At 45.5% G+C, this 17,248-nt stretch overlaps 1 protein-coding gene across 1 annotated transcript; it reads left to right on the forward strand.

The window, feature by feature from the left end:
• The first annotated feature begins 284 nt into the window (after positions 1-284).
• On the forward strand, positions 285-12,987 carry TAGLN3 (transgelin 3). The gene is made up of 5 exons (XM_068425579.1): positions 285-370; positions 788-969; positions 1,813-1,987; positions 7,013-7,115; positions 12,427-12,987. The coding sequence occupies exons 2-5, from the start codon at positions 790-792 to the stop codon at positions 12,566-12,568; spliced, it is 600 nt and encodes a 199-aa protein (XP_068281680.1). The 5' UTR covers positions 285-370; positions 788-789; the 3' UTR covers positions 12,569-12,987.
• Positions 12,988-17,248: the final 4,261 nt, after the last annotated feature.

A 17,248-nucleotide genomic window follows, 5' to 3' on the forward strand; every position in this document is an offset into this window, starting at 1 on the left:
AGCCTGGCGAGTGAGCAGCGCAAGGCTGAGGAAACACGCACGAAAACAGACTGCAGATGGGCGAGATAACCAGGCTCCCCAGGCTGCGGCTGAGTAGGCAGGCCTCTTTAATGGCTCTTAGCAACGCCCCTGCTTTGACCCTCCTCAGATGTGAGGAAAATCAGATCAATACACTGTTCTTCAAACCACAATGCTGCAGCAGCAGCGGGGCATTGTGGCAGCCTTCGTGCCTTAAATTCATCGACGCTCTTCGGTTTGCTGATCTCTGGATATCCATCCCTGCGTCTCTGCTGAGGAAGACCCCGACTGCAGCTTTAATCGGATTGCTTGAGCTCCCATGTACAACCTCCTTCTTCTTCGCAAGTATTAGGTAGGCAATTTTAAAGTGCTTTTGGATTTGCAGGCAGCTTTAACATTGATCTGAGAACTCTGTCGTATTCTCTGTAGCATAGCAGAAGCCTCTCTCTAAAACCTGCTCTAAATCTTACTTTTCTTCTGTTCTTGTGGTTGTGTAGGGGGGGATTTCTGTTTTTTCCTTCTTTTTTAAAAAAAATGTTGTAGCTGATTTGTGCTTTTGGAAAAGCATATTCCCTCACTGATCCCTCCCCTGTTCTGCAGAGCAGCTATAACCGGTGCCATACAGTTACTCTCAGTGTTGATGAACATCTGTTCAACTGTCTAACGTACAGGGAGGCTGCTCACTCTTTTATTCTTTAATTTTCCGATGTGTACTTCAAAGCTGCGGATCAGGACTCTACCCACTAAGTAAGTTCTGCTTTGGTTCCAGAAATGGCTAACAGAGGACCAAGCTATGGCTTAAGCCGAGAAGTTCAGGAAAAGATTGAACAGAAATATGACCCGGAATTAGAGTCTAGGCTGGTGAACTGGATTATTGTACAGTGTGGAGAACAGATAGAGCACCCTCCTCCTGGAAGGCAACATTTTCAGACCTGGTTGATGGATGGAACGGTGAGTGTTTTGTTCAGTTATGTACTTGCATGGGTTTATATGCACAGTGTCCTTATTTTCTGTCTAAATTGGTCAGAGCTCAGGGCCAGGGCATAAATACATATCTTAGAGTCTGATTTATTTCCTTTTGACCAGGAATCTTAATCTCAGAAGATAATTATTCCACTAGTGCACTAGGATTAGCACAGCGCTGATGATTCTTGTGAGTCATGCATGTTATATATGAGTGTGACTCACTCCTTCAGCACCCTTTCTCATGCAGTTTAATGAGATCTGTTTTAAAATTACATGTATACTTTTCTCTGGGAAATAATCAGTGTTGATGGAAAGGTGAAGAGAGAGAGAAAATTTGAAGGATTGGATTATGTCATAACTGTTTTCTTGTTGGGAATAAATCAGTAGCTAAAACGTTATATTCCATCGGTTTATTGAACAACAGGCAGATGCTGCTGTTTGCAGCGGGCTGTAAGAATACACTAATTGCTGAATCTCTGCCAAAGTGACTTTAACAATATTTCAATTGACATTGCTTATTTTTTTGGCTCGGGCATGTGGTTTCTTCTCTGTCAGTTGTTATATAACCTCTGCCAGTGATTGCTTTGTTGTTTCTAGCAGATTAGGATTTACGTGGTCAGGCTATTGCCATCAGTTAATGAAAGCTTTAATGCATTTCTAATATACTTTCATTATTATCAATTCACTTCTTTGTTTTTAGTTGAAGAAATTGTGTCCCTGACAGAAACTGGCCGGGTCAAAAGCATTTTGCAGCATCATTACATGTGCAGAAATTGCCTTCTAGTTTGGTGCCTGCTTTCTAATTGTGTTTCTGTATTTATCTCTCAGCTGTTATGCAAGTTAATAAACAGTTTACATCCAAAGGGAAATGAGCCCATCGCAAAGATCTCTGAATCAAAAATGGCTTTCAAGCAGATGGAACAAATTTCTCAGTTCTTAAAAGCTGCTGAAATCTACGGAGTAAGAACAACAGACATTTTCCAGACAGTGGATTTATGGGAAGGTAAAATAATAAACTGGAAGTCAGATTGCAGCCTTCATTTTACTTTGCTTTGATGTATTGTAATGGTGCATTTTGTCTAAGGCAGATTCTCAAATGTAATTATCTTTTGTTGCTGTTTGCCTTATCTCTCTACCATGTTATTCCGGTGGTGCATTATCTCCTCTGAGGGATTTATATTGCCCTGAGGGCAAGCTCATGTGTTACCCAAAAGCCCATCATTCTCATAGAAATCCACAGACCTAATAACACAAGTGTTCTCTATGCTAATTATTTCCAAGTAAATAGCTTCCAATAGCAAATATGGAAAACCATTATTTTCTGATGATGAGATTTTATTGCAGTTTTCAAATTATAAGCAAAGCTTAAATTAGAGCTATAAAATGCATTCCCAGGAGCATATATGCCTCTGTGGAGCTTATGAGGTCTCATTTATGACTAGTGAGAAGCAAAACTCACTGACACCGTGTTAGCTGAGCATCTCTCTCTAAGGATACAGTCTTTTCAGAGAGGTCACTATGGCAACAGCAAAAAAAATCAGATTGCCTCTGTGGCTTTGCAGTCACCCAGGTGAAGGCTACCTCCATCCCATGCTCGAAGTGGAAGCTGCGTGTTCTGGCTCGTGAAGAGCTGAGTCATTTGTGCATTTGTATGGCTGGTTTTGCCCACTTCTGTGGCCGTGCATCTCTTCCTGGTGCCCTAACCAAATACACTGTATATCCTGCATCTCTCTGGACAAGGTCATGCAAAACACTTTGTGTGAGGGCTCAAAGCGAGGACAGCTTGCAGGGTAGGGAAAGGGTCAAAAACCTGCCACGAGAATGAAACAGCAGAAAGAGGAAAGCAATCCGTTGAGAAAGCTGGTTTGTGTAGGAACACACATGGAGCAAAAAAAGGTGGGGTCTATTTTCACAAGCTGTCGGGATATGTGGAAGAGGTCACTCCTCTGAAGGACAGTCTGAGGAACGAAAGACTGGGAAGCTCTTTGTGGGTGGGTTGGAAGGGAAGGATGTGCTGACAGCTGGAGTTACTGGGATCTGTGATGTTCTCAGGGTGCCAGATTTGCTTGACAAATCCTACCTTTGGGCACAAGGGCAGGCTTGTTTCTTCCAGTTCGGTCTTCAGTGTTTCATCCAATTTACCTTTAAATGTCTTAAATTAAGGGATTTTCACTTGCCTGGAGTAAAACCCTCCCCTCCCTCTAGCAGGCTGCTGAAAGAGAAGCTCCATCTATCTTGTAAGGGTTGATGAGAGCTCATTTCAGATGCTGTTCTTTGCAGCCTTTTGCATCTCATGATGGCTTCACACCATGCAAGTGAAAGTACTGGTACGTTGATCCTTATGATGAGAAGGACTTGCTTTGGAGACAAAAAGCTCCTAATGACAGTAGATCTCTCCTCATGTCTCTTTCTTTCACTCATCGCCTTTTCTCAACACATGTAAGGAAAAATGCTAGTAACTCCCAGAGGACACAGCTCACAGCCCAGGAGGGAGATGTACAAGGCTTTTCTCCACTGTTATTTTAGGACTTCCCAAAGCTAATCTGTGTCTCTTCACTTTCCCACTCCCTTTTCATCCCTCCTGCTGCTCATTTCAGTGCTGAGATGAAACAGTCTGTCTCTCCAGCAGTGAGTCTCTGCAAGCTTTTTGTGTCTAACCATAACTCTGACCTCTAGCATCTCTGCTGCTTCAGGGCTGAATCCAAACCTGGATGCATTAGCTGGACAGAAAGGACAGTCTCTTTTTCACTGTTTCATAATTACAGTACTTCTACACTTCACGCCATCACCTATTTAGAAAGAGAGGAGATGTCGATGTGTGTTTATAAGGAAAGAAAAGTATGTGTGACTGAAAAACAGCTTTTCTCTGGCGCTAATTGTTTTCTGAGAGGTTTTGCTTTGAAATACTTAGTCACGGTTAATGAAAATGTTTTAGGACTCAATCTGCTGTTGGCTGTTTCAAACTCACTCCGTCCATCTGGTGCATTTTTCTTCATCTCTGCGACTTCTTGGTCCAGAAGTATTGCCTCTCTTTTGGTCTTTTCTTACATAAATCTACGGGGCTGAGCAGCTTTCCCTAATCCATGCCCAAGATATTACGTTCACTGTTTTTCACAGATACCTCCCTGGTACATTTCCAGGCAGGCAAGAGGCAGCTGTACCTCTGGGTACTTTTTCAGCCTGTACAAAAAAAGCATTTCAGGAACACTATGCAGAGCAGTTCTTTGGATTTGAACCTTCCCCTTTCTGGACCTGAGAAGAAGGCCTGCCAGCGAGGTTCCCCCCAAAGAGAAAGGCTTACTATAAGAAGTGACCAGAGGCCCCTTCCTTCTTGTACAGGCAGTGCCAAGATCCTCTACAAGGCTGTGCTATTCCGAGCACGCTGCAGAGGACACTGGAGATGGAGAAGAAAGTGTGAGTCAGGGAGGCTGGGGGCCGGGCAGGTGGCCTACGTGGCTGTCAACGAGCAGGTCCTGGCGCTGAGGGAAGACACTGACTCCAATTTTCTGCAATGCCAGAGTCAAGCCTGGCTTCAGAGGATGCACATTATCCCTTCTGTCAGGTGGCTGCAGTGTTAGGTGACTTAGTGGAAATTTAAAATTTTTCCCAGCCCTTTTTATGACCACTGAGCCCCTTTGCTGGAAGAGGACAAATGCCACAAGACTACACGGAATTTGGGTCTTCACCCCTCCTATGCAGCAAGGATGCTCTGCAAAGCAGGGCCGTGGCCATGGCTTTGTTTTGTCACGTGGCACTCGGCTCCCACTCGGTCTGTTTTTCCCCTGCAGCGTCTCCCACTCGCCACGGACAAATCAAGCAGAGCTGCGTGCGGAGCGTGATGGGGCTGCCAGCTGGCTCTGCGAGGCCGATCATCATATTTTGCTACCCGTCTTTTGTTTCTTTTTTTCTTTTTTTTCTGTGTTTGCCGTCATTATTCCGCTCATTCACTTTTAAATCCTTCTTCACATCCCTCTTCATCCCGGTCGGTTGCTGCACTCCTCGTTATACGGGAGGCATCCCAAGGACGTTGTCTGTGGCATCTGTTACAGCATATGGTGCATCTGCTGCTTCGGGGACCTCTGAGTGCTTCTGCCTCACGCTCTTGCCTGTGTGCGTGTGGGATGTCGGCTCTTCAGCTGCCCTCTTAAGCAAGGACCCTGCCTGGTGCAGTTTGCGTTAACAAATAGGGTGAAACAAGGGTTCTGGATGGCTGACAATTTATTTTCTGAGCAAACGGTCCCCTGCGGATAGGATTGCTGTAAACTTTAACGTGCTGTATGGCAGCCACAGTTGGAAGCTGCGAGATGTTTTCAGCTTTAGGGTGTCTTCCTCACCTCAGCCAGTGTGTTGTGCGTTTAGGTTTGTACGAACCAAAGCCCTAAACTGCATCTGCCTATGATCAGGGTGATGCATAGCACAAACACAGAGGGTGAAACGCTCACTTCCCTCTGCCCTCCAGCTGCTCTGCAGTGACTTTCATCACTATTGGTCCACTGGAGGTATTCCTGAAATCTGTTATCATCATCATGTCTCTAGTATCTCACGTTTTTATGAATTACTTATTTTCCCATGTGAAGAACTTACAGTCAAAATCAGATCTGTTAACTAGATAAATTATTTTAGGAAAGAGGAAGAACTGGAACAGAAAGAAAAGAAAGGGAGTCAGAGAAACACTTATGGAAGGATTTCAGAAGAAGCGAGAGGCAAAAGGCAGATTTCCAAGAATTTACTACCTCACACAATTGGAAATACACGCTACAACTCATTTTTGCTAGAGAGTTTTCCAAATGTTAACAAGTCTGAATTGGGTAATGAGTTAGTCTGTCTGTCTCTGCTGTCTTTATATTTCCTGCCCTTTTTACACCAAGTGACAAAGTGCAGGGGAAGAACAGAGGAAAAAAAGGAGCAATTTTAATTTTTTAAAAGTTTTCATGTCTCTCTTGTTTGAGGTGAGGGGTTTTTTTTTAATTCACTACAGGAATCAGCAGAAGATGTTGACCAAAAAGAAAAATCTATTTATTAACCTCATTTTGGAAGGAGAGACAGGAGCAGGGGATACCATTTTTTTAAATGCAAACCTCTATTGAAAATGAGCCTTATATTTCAAAGGTGTAAGGTGCCCTCGTGGAAACCTGGTGGATTTCAGCGAGGTGTCACTAAGCAAGTGACAGGCAATTTCACCCCTCCCAATACAGATGGGAGACATTATCCCCTGAGGAGCTTTTCTCTTGCTGTTGTTTATGGAGGGAACCTAAAGAACTACTGATGACCAGATATGTTAACTTTTACTTGGCTAAAGATGAGCTGAGCCCTGATTTTTTGAAATGAGGAATGAAGTGAGGTAGCATAGGGAGGGAGTGGGAGAATAGTGGGCTGGATGGCAGGAACTGAAGGTATGAAACCGCAGAGCATTGATTTTTGGCAGCCTGAGGAAGGAAGGAAGGGTTTGGCAAGTGTGGGAAGGATTTGGGAGGTGATTTGATGGTTAAATTGGGAAGGACTGACATGAGTTATCTGCGCAGGAGCTCTCCCAGGACTTCTGTGAGCTCTGTTAGCACAGGGACTGTCTGGAATTGCCAGGGGTTAAATGGTGGGATCAGGGTTACCAGTTCACAGGTGAAGAAACTGGGACACAGCACTGTTATTTAACACACTGCTCTCCTTCAGCCACGTTTTACTGAGCATATTACTGTTCTTTGTACACCAAAGTGATCTCTTCTTAGGAGAAAATTTTGCCAAAAGGGTTATCTAGAAGGACTTAAAATAGTATGGGGGAAGGCATTAAAATAGCCACAGGCCTGGAAACCTGGAAATGTCTGTTAAGTTTCACTTTAACGCTGCCCCTTTGATGCTTGTGCATGTCAGTACCTCCATTTCAGCAATGGTAAAATAGCTTTTATAATGCTATTAATACACTTTTTCCAGGGAGCTGAGGGAGTTGATACATTGGATAAGACTGTTTATCAGCGTGCCAAGCTATTTGTTGTGCAAGAATTTCTTCTATTAATTTCCCTGTCTGGCTTTCTAGGGAAGGACATGGCAGCAGTGCAGAGAACCTTAATGGCTCTAGGCAGTTTGGCGGTCACCAAGGATGATGGCTGCTACAAAGGGGATCCATCCTGGTTTCACAGGTAAGGTCCAAAGCACAGCTGCTCAGAGCTGTCTTCCCCGGGAAGCTAGTAGTGTCGCCTGCCTTTAGGCTTTAAGGAAATTTATTGGGAAAGGAAGGGAAGAATCTTTCCAAAGTTTCCTTGTAATGGAGAGATTTCCTCTCCGGAGTCTAGAGGAGGGGAGCAAAGACCCAACCAGGCAGCAACATTTTCTACCCTTCACTGATTCCCAACTTCATCAGCATCATTGTTAGGCCCATGTCTTACCATGTCTCGTCAGCCTGAAGTTACGCCAGGACTGCTGGAGAGGAGCCCTGTGGGAGCTGTGTAGTGCGGCCTGTTCTCACGTACCCTGTCACGCCACCTTACGTGTCACTCCTGCCCCAGAGCTGGGACAGCCCTACCGGTACCAGCACTAAGGAGAGCACTGCTTGTGGCTCCAGCTCCGGTTTCCTCCTGGAGGCACTCCTTTTCAGGCTGTGTTGGTGTGGCCGTGTGCGTGCAAGGGGACCCTACTGGGTGGCTGGCTTTTGGTGGTGCACACAGGGAGGAGCGCAGCATCCTGCTCCAGGCACCTTCGTAGCCTACCCATCTGTCTGCGCAAGGGGCCCACGCTGACTGCTGAAGAGGAGACATCATTTTCTTGTCCACTGATGTTATCCCTGACTCTTATTCTGTAGAAGGAGAGAAACAATACTTAGGAAGGGATCGTCCCTCTGTACTTGGCACTGGTGAGGCCGCACCTTGAATCCTGTGTCCAGTTCTGGGCCCCGCACTTCAAGAAAGATGTTGAGGTGTTGGAGCGAGTGCAGAGGAGGGCGACCAAGCTGGTGAAGGGTCTGGAGGGTCTGACCTACGAGGAACGGCTGAGGGAGCTGGGGGTGTTTAGCCTGGAGAAGAGGAGGCTCAGAGGTGACCTTAGTGCAGTCTACAACTACCTGAAGGGAGGTTGTAGTGAAGTGGGAGTCGGCCTCTTCTCCCGGGCAACTAGCGACAGGACAAGAGGACACAGCCTCAAGCTTGGCCAGGGGAGGTTCAGGTTGGACATGAGGAAGCATTTCTTCTCAGCAAGGGTCATTAGCCATTGGAAGGGGCTGCCCAGGGAGGTGGTGGAGTCACCATCTCTGGATGTGTTTAAGAAAAGCCTGGACATGGCACTTAGTGCCCTGGTCTAGTTGCCATGGTGGTGTCAGGGCAACGGTTGGACTCGATGATCCCAGAGGTCTCTTCCAACCTGGTTGATTCTGTGATTCTGTGAAGTTCAGCCACTGTTTTTGATAACATTCATCTATTTAGCAGCTTCAGCTAATCCTCTATATCCATTTATGAAGAAAAGGGAATGAAAATGGCAGCAGCCATGCAGATATGTGTGTCCTAAAACTAGCTGGCAGGAAAAGTTTACTTTTGCCTCGCATCAGATAACAGACAGAAAGACTAATGGAGACAAGGCTGTCATGCATGTCTGCAAACCCCCATACCGTGACCCCGTTTACCCAGCAAAGAGAAAGCATGAAGGCTCTTTCCATTTTTCAGCAAACCAAAAATGATTTCATTTCCTAGTCATCTTTTTTCTTGGGGAGTACCGCTTATCTGTGAAGAATTCTGTGTCTTGGCAAAGCTGTTTATCTGCTCTAAAACTCCGTTTGTTTTGGTTAGGGAGGCTGAGAAGCGGGGACAGGAAGAAAAGGAAATCCTCCCGCAGTTAGCCCTCCTGCCCCACAGGCATATTATTGACACGAGATTCTGCAATCCAAGAGTATTTCTTAGACCTAAATGTCTGAGGCGTGTTAGCAAAAAGAGTTCTGGCTGCTTGTCTTTGGTTTCCTCGAATTTTCTGATGTCTAGGTGAGGCTCAGCAAAAGCAAAGCAAACTTTACTTGGTTTGTCTTAAACCCTGAGCTGGTTTAACTGAGGCTAAGGAAAACTTGAATTTTAGGTGATTAAGTGCAAATTCCTATGCATTCTTTATATGAAATTAGTTTAAATGAAGTTAATACAGTGCACAAATAGATTTGTATTTATGGACTATAATTGGATTTAAAATTGGATTCAAATCCAGTTACATGCTTTAATATAAACCAGACATGAAATCACTATGACCCAGACAGGCTTATTTGTTTTATGGAACTAAAACAAAGTCCTACATGGAAAAATTAATTTTCATCTGGACTCTTAATTGTGGATGGGAACAGTTTTCATTGGCATAAATGAAGATGTGATCACCTCCCTTCTCCCCTAGCTGTCCGTCCTGCCTGTACTGCTTGGATAGCCAATCCATATCTATTGCAGCCCCTGAAATACCATTTTATAGCCACTGCCTTAAGGAAAACTGGTGTTATTTCTGTAAGGAAATAACATATCGCAGATCAGAAGCTGTTTTCTGAGTAGTTTACTCACCTCTTCAGGCAGATCAAGCCCCCTCACTGCCACCCAGTGTTAGTCATGAGTCAGAGCTTTCAGGCCGATTCTTAATCGCCTTAAATTGAAAGAAGTCAAGATTAAATGGAATAAGAGTATCCATGCAGGGTTCTACAGTCATTAAGATACCCCCACATCTGAGCTAAGCTGTTTAACTTTCCATTGCCAGTGTCTCACATACCCAGTCCCACCAGGCCTGATTCACAGAATCACAGAATCAACCAGGTTGGAAGAGACCTCTGGGATCATCATCGAGTCCAACCATTGCCCTGACACCACCATGGCAACTAGACCATGGCACTAAGTGCCATGTCCAGGCTTTTCTTAAACACCTCCAGAGATGGTGACTCCACCACCTCCCTGGGCAGCCCCTTCCAATGGCTAATGACCCTTTCTGAGAAGAAATTCTTCCTAATGTCCAACCTGAACCTCCCCTGGCCAAGCTTGAGGCTGTGTCCTCTTGTCCTACCGCTAGTTGCCTTGTGTGCCCTAGCAAGGTTCATGGATCCAAGGCTGTTTGTAACCTTGTAGTCTGGCAACCCCAAGCACTGGTACAAAGTTGGCACAAAAAGTTAACAGATCTGGTGGTCTTAGTTTGCGGTAAGGGTGATGCCAGGTGATGGCAGACAGGCCAAACAGAACTTGACATAGTGGGAGACACGGAGGGGAATAGACTTGCCCTCATCTCTTTTCCTACAGTCTCATTAAGGCCATTTGCACCAACCTAAAAGCAAAATGTAAGTATTTGTTATCTGTAAGACCATCATATACTAAATGTGGTGCTTATGATGGTAAAAATAACACTGTATGATCCAAACTGCATATGTAATCAACTTTTATTAGCACATCCAGGCTTCCCTTTAGTCTCTCTTTTTATTTCTTCTTTGCAGTTCTCATAATTTTTTCTGTTCAGGGTTACTTTTCGATTTTCTGTGGAATTACTCCACAAGTCGGATGAAAACTCTAGAGGGAAAGAGAAAAAAATAATAGAATGTGTCCCTGGGATTTTAATTAAGATAAAGGCAGACACAGTGCACTTGAGATTCAATTAGGTAATAGGAGTAGTTCTAAAAACATCCTCTCGTGGAGATCCTGGCAGTAGTTCAGTGTACGTATTCTGGAAAAGAAATTAAGCAGCAGGGAGAGGGGGCTGCTTTCTGAGGCGCCTGCAGTTCGGCGTGCTTTCTGGCAAGAGCTGTGGGATCTGCGAGCCCGTGATGGGCTTCTGTAAGCCCCTCTTCCTAGTCTGTACATGAACACTGGAGACCCATTCTGAGCAATGACAGGTCAGGACTGGTTTCACAGAATCACACAGAATCAATCGAGTTGGAAGAGCCCTCTGGGATCATCGAGTCCAACCATTGCCCTGACACCACCCTGTCAACTAGACCAGGGCACTAAGTGCCATGTCCAGGCTTTTCTTAAACACCTCCAGAGATGGTGACTCCACCACCTCCCTGGGCAGCCCCTTCCAATGTCTAATAACCCTTTCTGAAAAGAAAAAAGGGATCTTTCTCACCTTTCTGCATTGCTGGGCTTTCATGCCGACATGGGTTCTTCTCCAGCAGTATCCTGAACGCCCTGAGCCTAGCAAAAGAGTTTAAGTGCTTTTTGGGACTCGAGCCAGGGTGCTCAGCACAGTACAGGGTCAGAGCCTTGGAGAGAGGATAGTGTTGATGGCTTTCAATCACAGCAGGCACCTAATCTAGCGTTCTCATCGGGTGGTGGGGTGGGGAGAAAAGGGGAATTGTAACGCAATGCCATGTTGCAGGGCAACCTGATCCCAGGACAAACAGACACAGCAGGGAGAAAGATTGTACCTGGGTGGGAGGAGAGTCTGGCTGATTGAAAGCCTCTCCCTCAGTCTGGGGCTCTGCTGAATCATACGACTGACTTGGTAGCAACAGGCTGATCCTTCTCCCTTGTAAATTACTTGTTTTCTGCACCTTGTGTAGATGAAGCGATAGGACAAGAGGACACAGCCTCAAGCTTTGCCAGGGGAGGTTCAGGTTGGACATTAGGAAGCATTTCTTCTCAGCAAGGGTCGTTAGCCATTGGAATGGGCTGCCCAGGGAGGTGGTGGAGTCACCATCTCTGGAGGGGTTTAAAAAAAGACTGCACATGGCACTTAGTGCCCTGGTCTAGTTGCCATGGTGGTGTCAGGGCAACGGTTGGACTCGATGATCCCAGAGGTCTCTTCCAACCTGGTGGATTCTGTGATTCTGTGAAAGATTAGTCCAAGATGAACAGTTTCTCGCAAGGCAGCAGAGTACAAACTTTTGTGCTGCTTCTTAGCTGACACTTTGGCCCTCAGCGCTGTTTTCAGGGAAAAGAGGCTGCTTTTAAACTCCAACAAAGGTTCATTGATCCAAAGGGCTTTTGAGACCAGGGACACCGAACAAAAGCGGTCAGTATGTTCTGACAGAAGATAAAGTACTGTCCTACAGTTAAGACACAGGTGGAAAGGGCAAAGTCTATTGCTTAGAGGAGAGACATCTGGACGTGGCAACAGAGCAATTGCTCTGTCCTGCGGGCAACCGTCATCTGCTCTGCGAAAATGAGCACGTCACTTCTCTGTCCCATTGTTCCTCTAGATACATTCAGCTCTTATTTACTCCACTGAGTTAAATTATACTGATTTGTACTGTTGCTCTAGATGAGTATCAACTTATATTACAGCACAGGTAAGTGTCTCACTGATCAGTTCCCATGGACTACAGCTGTTAAGAGCTATAGGGCTTAACACAAATTAACCCTTGTCGTGTGTGTTGTATAAAGCACTACATAAACATTTTACCTGTCATAGCTGCTGGGGAAGTCCCTTGGGGTTCTGGAATAAGGTTTTCACGATCCTCTGGGCATACACAGAATGATGGGATGTGTGTTTGTTGCTTTTTTGTGTGTACCTGGACAGGAAAGCACAGCAGAATCGACGAGGATTTTCAGAAGAGCAGCTTCGTCAGGGACAGAACGTAATAGGCCTTCAGATGGGCAGCAACAAAGGAGCATCACAGTCGGGTATGACAGGCTATGGGATGCCAAGGCAGATTATCTAAAAGCATCTCTGTGTGTAGAGAAAACACTCCTCCTGCAGCACGGTCTGTTAAAAAAAAGAAAAAAAAAAAAGAAAAAGAAAAAAAAAGCTCATTAGTTCCCTTTCTGCCTGGTTTTTAATAGTTAGTGCTCTCTAAGGTTTGGGGTATTTTTGGTTTGGTTTGTTTTATTTGCAGCTGCAAGAGTTCGTCTAGGAACTCGGGTTTTCGTGGTGGTGTGTGTCAGTTCACAGCACGTGCGCACTGCTGCCTCCTCCTTTTCACTTCTGAACTATGCAAAGACGATTATTCTGTATTAATTTATTTGCAAAGTGTTATCTTCCGTATTTGTCTCACACCGCACTTGTATTTCAACCAGTAACCTCGTTCTTCAATTCGGTGATGATATTGTTTGACCTAAGAATAAAGACAAATTAAAGACACCTCTTAGACTCCATTATTTAAAGGAGGTAAAAGCAATTAAAAACCAATGACCACATGGTACAGTGCTGAGGAGTTAAATGTTTTGAATGGTCGATCTGGCTCATCCAGAGCCCTCTGAGTGACTCCTTGCTATAGTGTTTACAGGCTGTGTTACATGTTCAATTTACTGAACAGGCTTTACCTTGTGATAGTTGATATTATATCAAACAAAACGCTGCAAAACACGGTGTGTTTTACATGCAAAGGAAGAAATAGAAGAGTGCTAGAATGCTTCTGACCTGAAAATCGCCCATAGTTCAAATAATCTGTTATGCTCACCTGTGAGAGGCTGTAAAGGCGACAGGGAGCTCATTTTGGGACAGTTTGCTAGAGAGTCAACAGAAGAACTTGCTAACACAGTCATCCGACCACGCAGCTTACCAGAGCAGGTTACCCTTCTGGTCAACACAGGTTGCCTCGCGGCTGTGTGGCACATACAGTCGAGAGATGCACGCTATGATCTCTGTAGGGTTTTCATTAGGAAGAATTTATCATTAGGAAGAATTTCTTCTCAGAAAGGGTCATTAGCCATTGGAAGGGGCTGCCCAGGGAGGTGGTGGAGTCACCATCTCTGGAGGGGTTTAAGAAAAGACTGGACATGACACTTAGTGCCATGGTCTAGTTGCCATGGTGGTGTCAGGGCAACGGTTGGACTCGATGATCCCAGAGGTCTCTTCCAACCTGGTTGATTCTGTGATTCTGTGATTCTGTTTTCTTCCTGATGTTAATTGTCTCCACCGGCTTCACTCACAAAGTCAGACCACTTCTTCCCCACAGGGAAGGGAAACATGATAATTGCACTCTGTGGGCTTTTTTTTTTAATTCATGACAGACTTCCAAGAAGGCACGAAAATATAATGTCTGGGCAGGTAACAAATGAAGGGCAATCTGTTATGACAGCTGTCTGAGTCCCTACATACATAGGCAGGGGTGACTTCTGTCTGAGTCTGAACCTGGTGACACATGGTGGCAGCTAATTGTCCACGAAGCAGCCCTCGAGCCAGCGACATAGAGATGGACGTGGCTTCAAAAGGGTTTACCGCTGAGTAAACTGAAGAGATGGTTCCCCCAGCTCAGAGGAATCTCTATCCTCCCTGTCAGGAGAAGGATGAGTATAACACCTCCTCACTTCAGCCAAGCTCTGCTGAAGCACTGTGGAGCACAGCAAGCGAGAAGTGATGTAAAGGTCATGTTACATGGTTGGGGCTGAGGGGATCTATAGCAGCTGCCGCTGAAAATGTCCTGCGTCTGCTTGTACCTTCTCTTATACCTGCCAGGGCATCTTGGCTCCTCTACTCTGCTCTTGTCTAACACTTTTTTGTGTTTATTAACTCTTTAGGGCTATTTTTCTGTTACTTAGGTGAATGAGCTCAGCAGAGGATCAGATGACCACCCCAAACGGTGCATCTGGGGTAGGAGCTCACCTTTCAGCTGTAGTGGGGTGTGAAACCTTTCAGCTCAGTGCAAAGCATAACACGTAACTTCCCCCTCTAGATGTTACATTAGGTGTAACGTGAAGAGAATAGCAGTTTTTCTTACGAAAAGCAAATAAGCTGATTAAGAAAATCTGGGCTGATGGCAAGACAAATGACTGCCACCAGAAATTTCGCCTTTGTGAATGTGAACAGCAGCCGTCTTCCCCTGATAGAAACTACAAAGTCACAGCCACAGCAGACAAAAGGGCCAGGTGAGAGGAGCTGGAAGGACTGCCTTGCAGGTAAGAGGTCTGAGAGGTCACAACCTGGCCCCTCTGCCCCACACCAGCTGCACAGGGAACACAGCCTGCAGGAGCCAGACCTGAGCTTGGTGACCTGGGTCTCCCCGCTCCATCTGGCTGCAGAATTGCCATTCTGTGTGTCATTCTCTCTGGAAACAGCATTTTTAAGTGCCACATGCCTATTGTGTTCCCAGGGCACGTTACTTTCTGTATCCCTGATGCCATGCTGTGGCATCACCTGCCCCCCTTTGCCAAATTTTCTCCTTATCCTTCCATATTTCCATATGATGGATGTAGAAATATTGATGTTATTGTTAATTAAATATTAACACACTCTGGCCTACTAATGTTCTCCTATTAAAACATCCTTACTACTACGTTTACAAACTTCTTAAGAAGTAAATTAATACAATACCAGGCTAGTTTCGTAACCAAGTTAGCAGGAAACACATTGTCCCTTTTCTTATATTAACAATAAACCATCATAAGTTTGCTTCTACTGCATTAAAAACATGCAGGTCTCCCAGAAACCTAATTAATTTCTATGACATCCTTCTGCATTGCTATTACTAAAAGCCTTAATATACATTAGAATAGAGACATACAGGAGCTTTGAACATGTACTGAAGGGTGTGGTGTGAATGAGTGTTTGGGGGGCATGGGGGTGTGTTTCCTCTCCTAGCTACTGGGCTCTCTACTGCTTAGCAGGGGGGTCCCTCCGCAGATGATGACCAGCTTCTCATTTAAGGCTGTGGACTCAGTTTGACAGCAAGTATGAGCTAAGGTAAGACCCCTCACACGCTGCCAATAACCCTTGCTGAAGCCTGGCGGTAACTTGGTCAACTATCCCAGCTTAAAACCAAAATAAGATATTTTTGTGAGAAAGTGCTTTAGATATCCTCCCTCCCAAGAGATGTACCAGAGAAAGCCCCATCATAGCAGCCTGGACCAGAAACACCTTAAACATTGCTGCCCTTGTGCTTCAGTTTGCCATACTCTCCCTCTGTACTCGGCACTGGTGAGGCCACACCTTGAATCCTGTGTCCAGTTCTGGGCCCCTCACTTCAAGAAAGATGTTGAGGTGTTGGAGTGAGTCCAGAGGAGGGCGACCAAGCTGGTGAAGGGTCTGGAGGGTCTGACCTACGAGGAACGGCTGAGGGAGCTGGGGTTGTTTAGCCTGGAGAAGAGGAGGCTCAGAGGTGACCTTATTGCAGTCTACAATTACCTGAAGGGAGGTTGTAGTGAAGTGGGAGTCGGCCTCTTCTCCCGGGCAACTAGTGATAGGACAAGAGGACACAGCCTCAAGCTTTGCCAGGGGAGGTTCAGGTTGGACATTAGGGAGAATTTCTTCTCAGAAAGGGTCATTAGCCATTGGAATGGGCTGCCCAGGGAGGTGGTGGAGTCACCATCTCTGGAGGGGTTTAAGAAAAGACTGGACATGGCACTTAGTGCCCTGGTCTAGTTGCCATGGTGGTGTCAGGGCAATGGTTGGACTCAATGATCCCAGAGGTCTCTTCCAACCTGACTGATTCTGTGATTCTGTGATACTTGTAGAAATGTAAGTGACATTTATCTGCCTTCATGAAGGTTTTGTGACCATGACCTCATTATGACCAATTACTTAGTAACATCGTTTCAACATTAAGGTGGCATCTAATGGCCTTCTGAAAGGGTGCTGCACAGGTGTGTGAGTGAGGAAGAACCACATACACGAGTGTGGCGTCCAAGTTTATCCCCATTTATAAGGACAGCAGAAAGAAAATACAATGAACAGAAAGTCAATATTACGTTCAGCCAGTTCAATTAAGCTGGAGCTTGAGGACTATTAGGCTAACAAAACATGACAAGTGTTGAATAAAACTAATGAGGATGAATGGCACGAAGAGGCTTTGCTCTTCAGTAAATTTGTCCGTAGCGTCGCTTCACAACATGCCTCTGCTGAGCAGCATCCCCCACGCTCAGCAGGGGTGCGAGGAGAAGGTGCTGCTGGCAGCGACGGGCGCCAGCCCACCCTTCCCCTCTGCCCGCGAGCTGCCAGCGTGGGCTGAGCTGGCTTGTTTTGCTAACTGCTTGGGCCAAAACAGAGTCACCAGGGAGGAAGGGTGAGGACTCAGGACATCAGAGTTTCATTTCTGTGTCTGTAATCGATTGCGTTTGGCTCTGGCTGCGTTGTTTGGCTTCGCCATTTCTATTGTATGAAAACAGGGCTAATACTCACTTAGTAGTGATGGCTTGAGCAGCTCGGGCATTAATATGATCAGTGATATGATAAAGTCTCCTAACTAGAAATAAGCTTTAAATATCTTGAGAAGGGAAGCGAGCACCTGTAGATGAAAGAAATTCAGCCATTGACTCTAATTTCTGTGGCTGCAATGGTAGCTCCTGAGCCAGGGAGCGAGGAGCCACCAAGGCTGTAGATGAGTGTGTGTACACAGACCCCCCTTCCAGCTATTTTATCTTCTATAAACTTAAAAAGGAACATAAAAGCTGATTTTGTAATGCAT

This window comes from Nyctibius grandis, chromosome 2 (genome assembly GCF_013368605.1).
Source record: "Nyctibius grandis isolate bNycGra1 chromosome 2, bNycGra1.pri, whole genome shotgun sequence".
NCBI classification, from domain to species: Eukaryota; Metazoa; Chordata; class Aves; order Nyctibiiformes; family Nyctibiidae; genus Nyctibius; species Nyctibius grandis.

Coding starts and splice junctions, on each gene's coding strand:
- TAGLN3 (XM_068425579.1), top strand. CDS start 790: ATGGCTAACAGAGGACCAAGCTATGGCTTAAGCCGAGAAGTTCAGGAA. Junction 970..1,812: donor CCTGGTTGATGGATGGAACG/GTGAGTGTTTTG, acceptor TTTATCTCTCAG/CTGTTATGCAAGTTAATAAA. Junction 7,116..12,426: donor GATCCATCCTGGTTTCACAG/GTAAGGTCCAAA, acceptor GTACCTGGACAG/GAAAGCACAGCAGAATCGAC.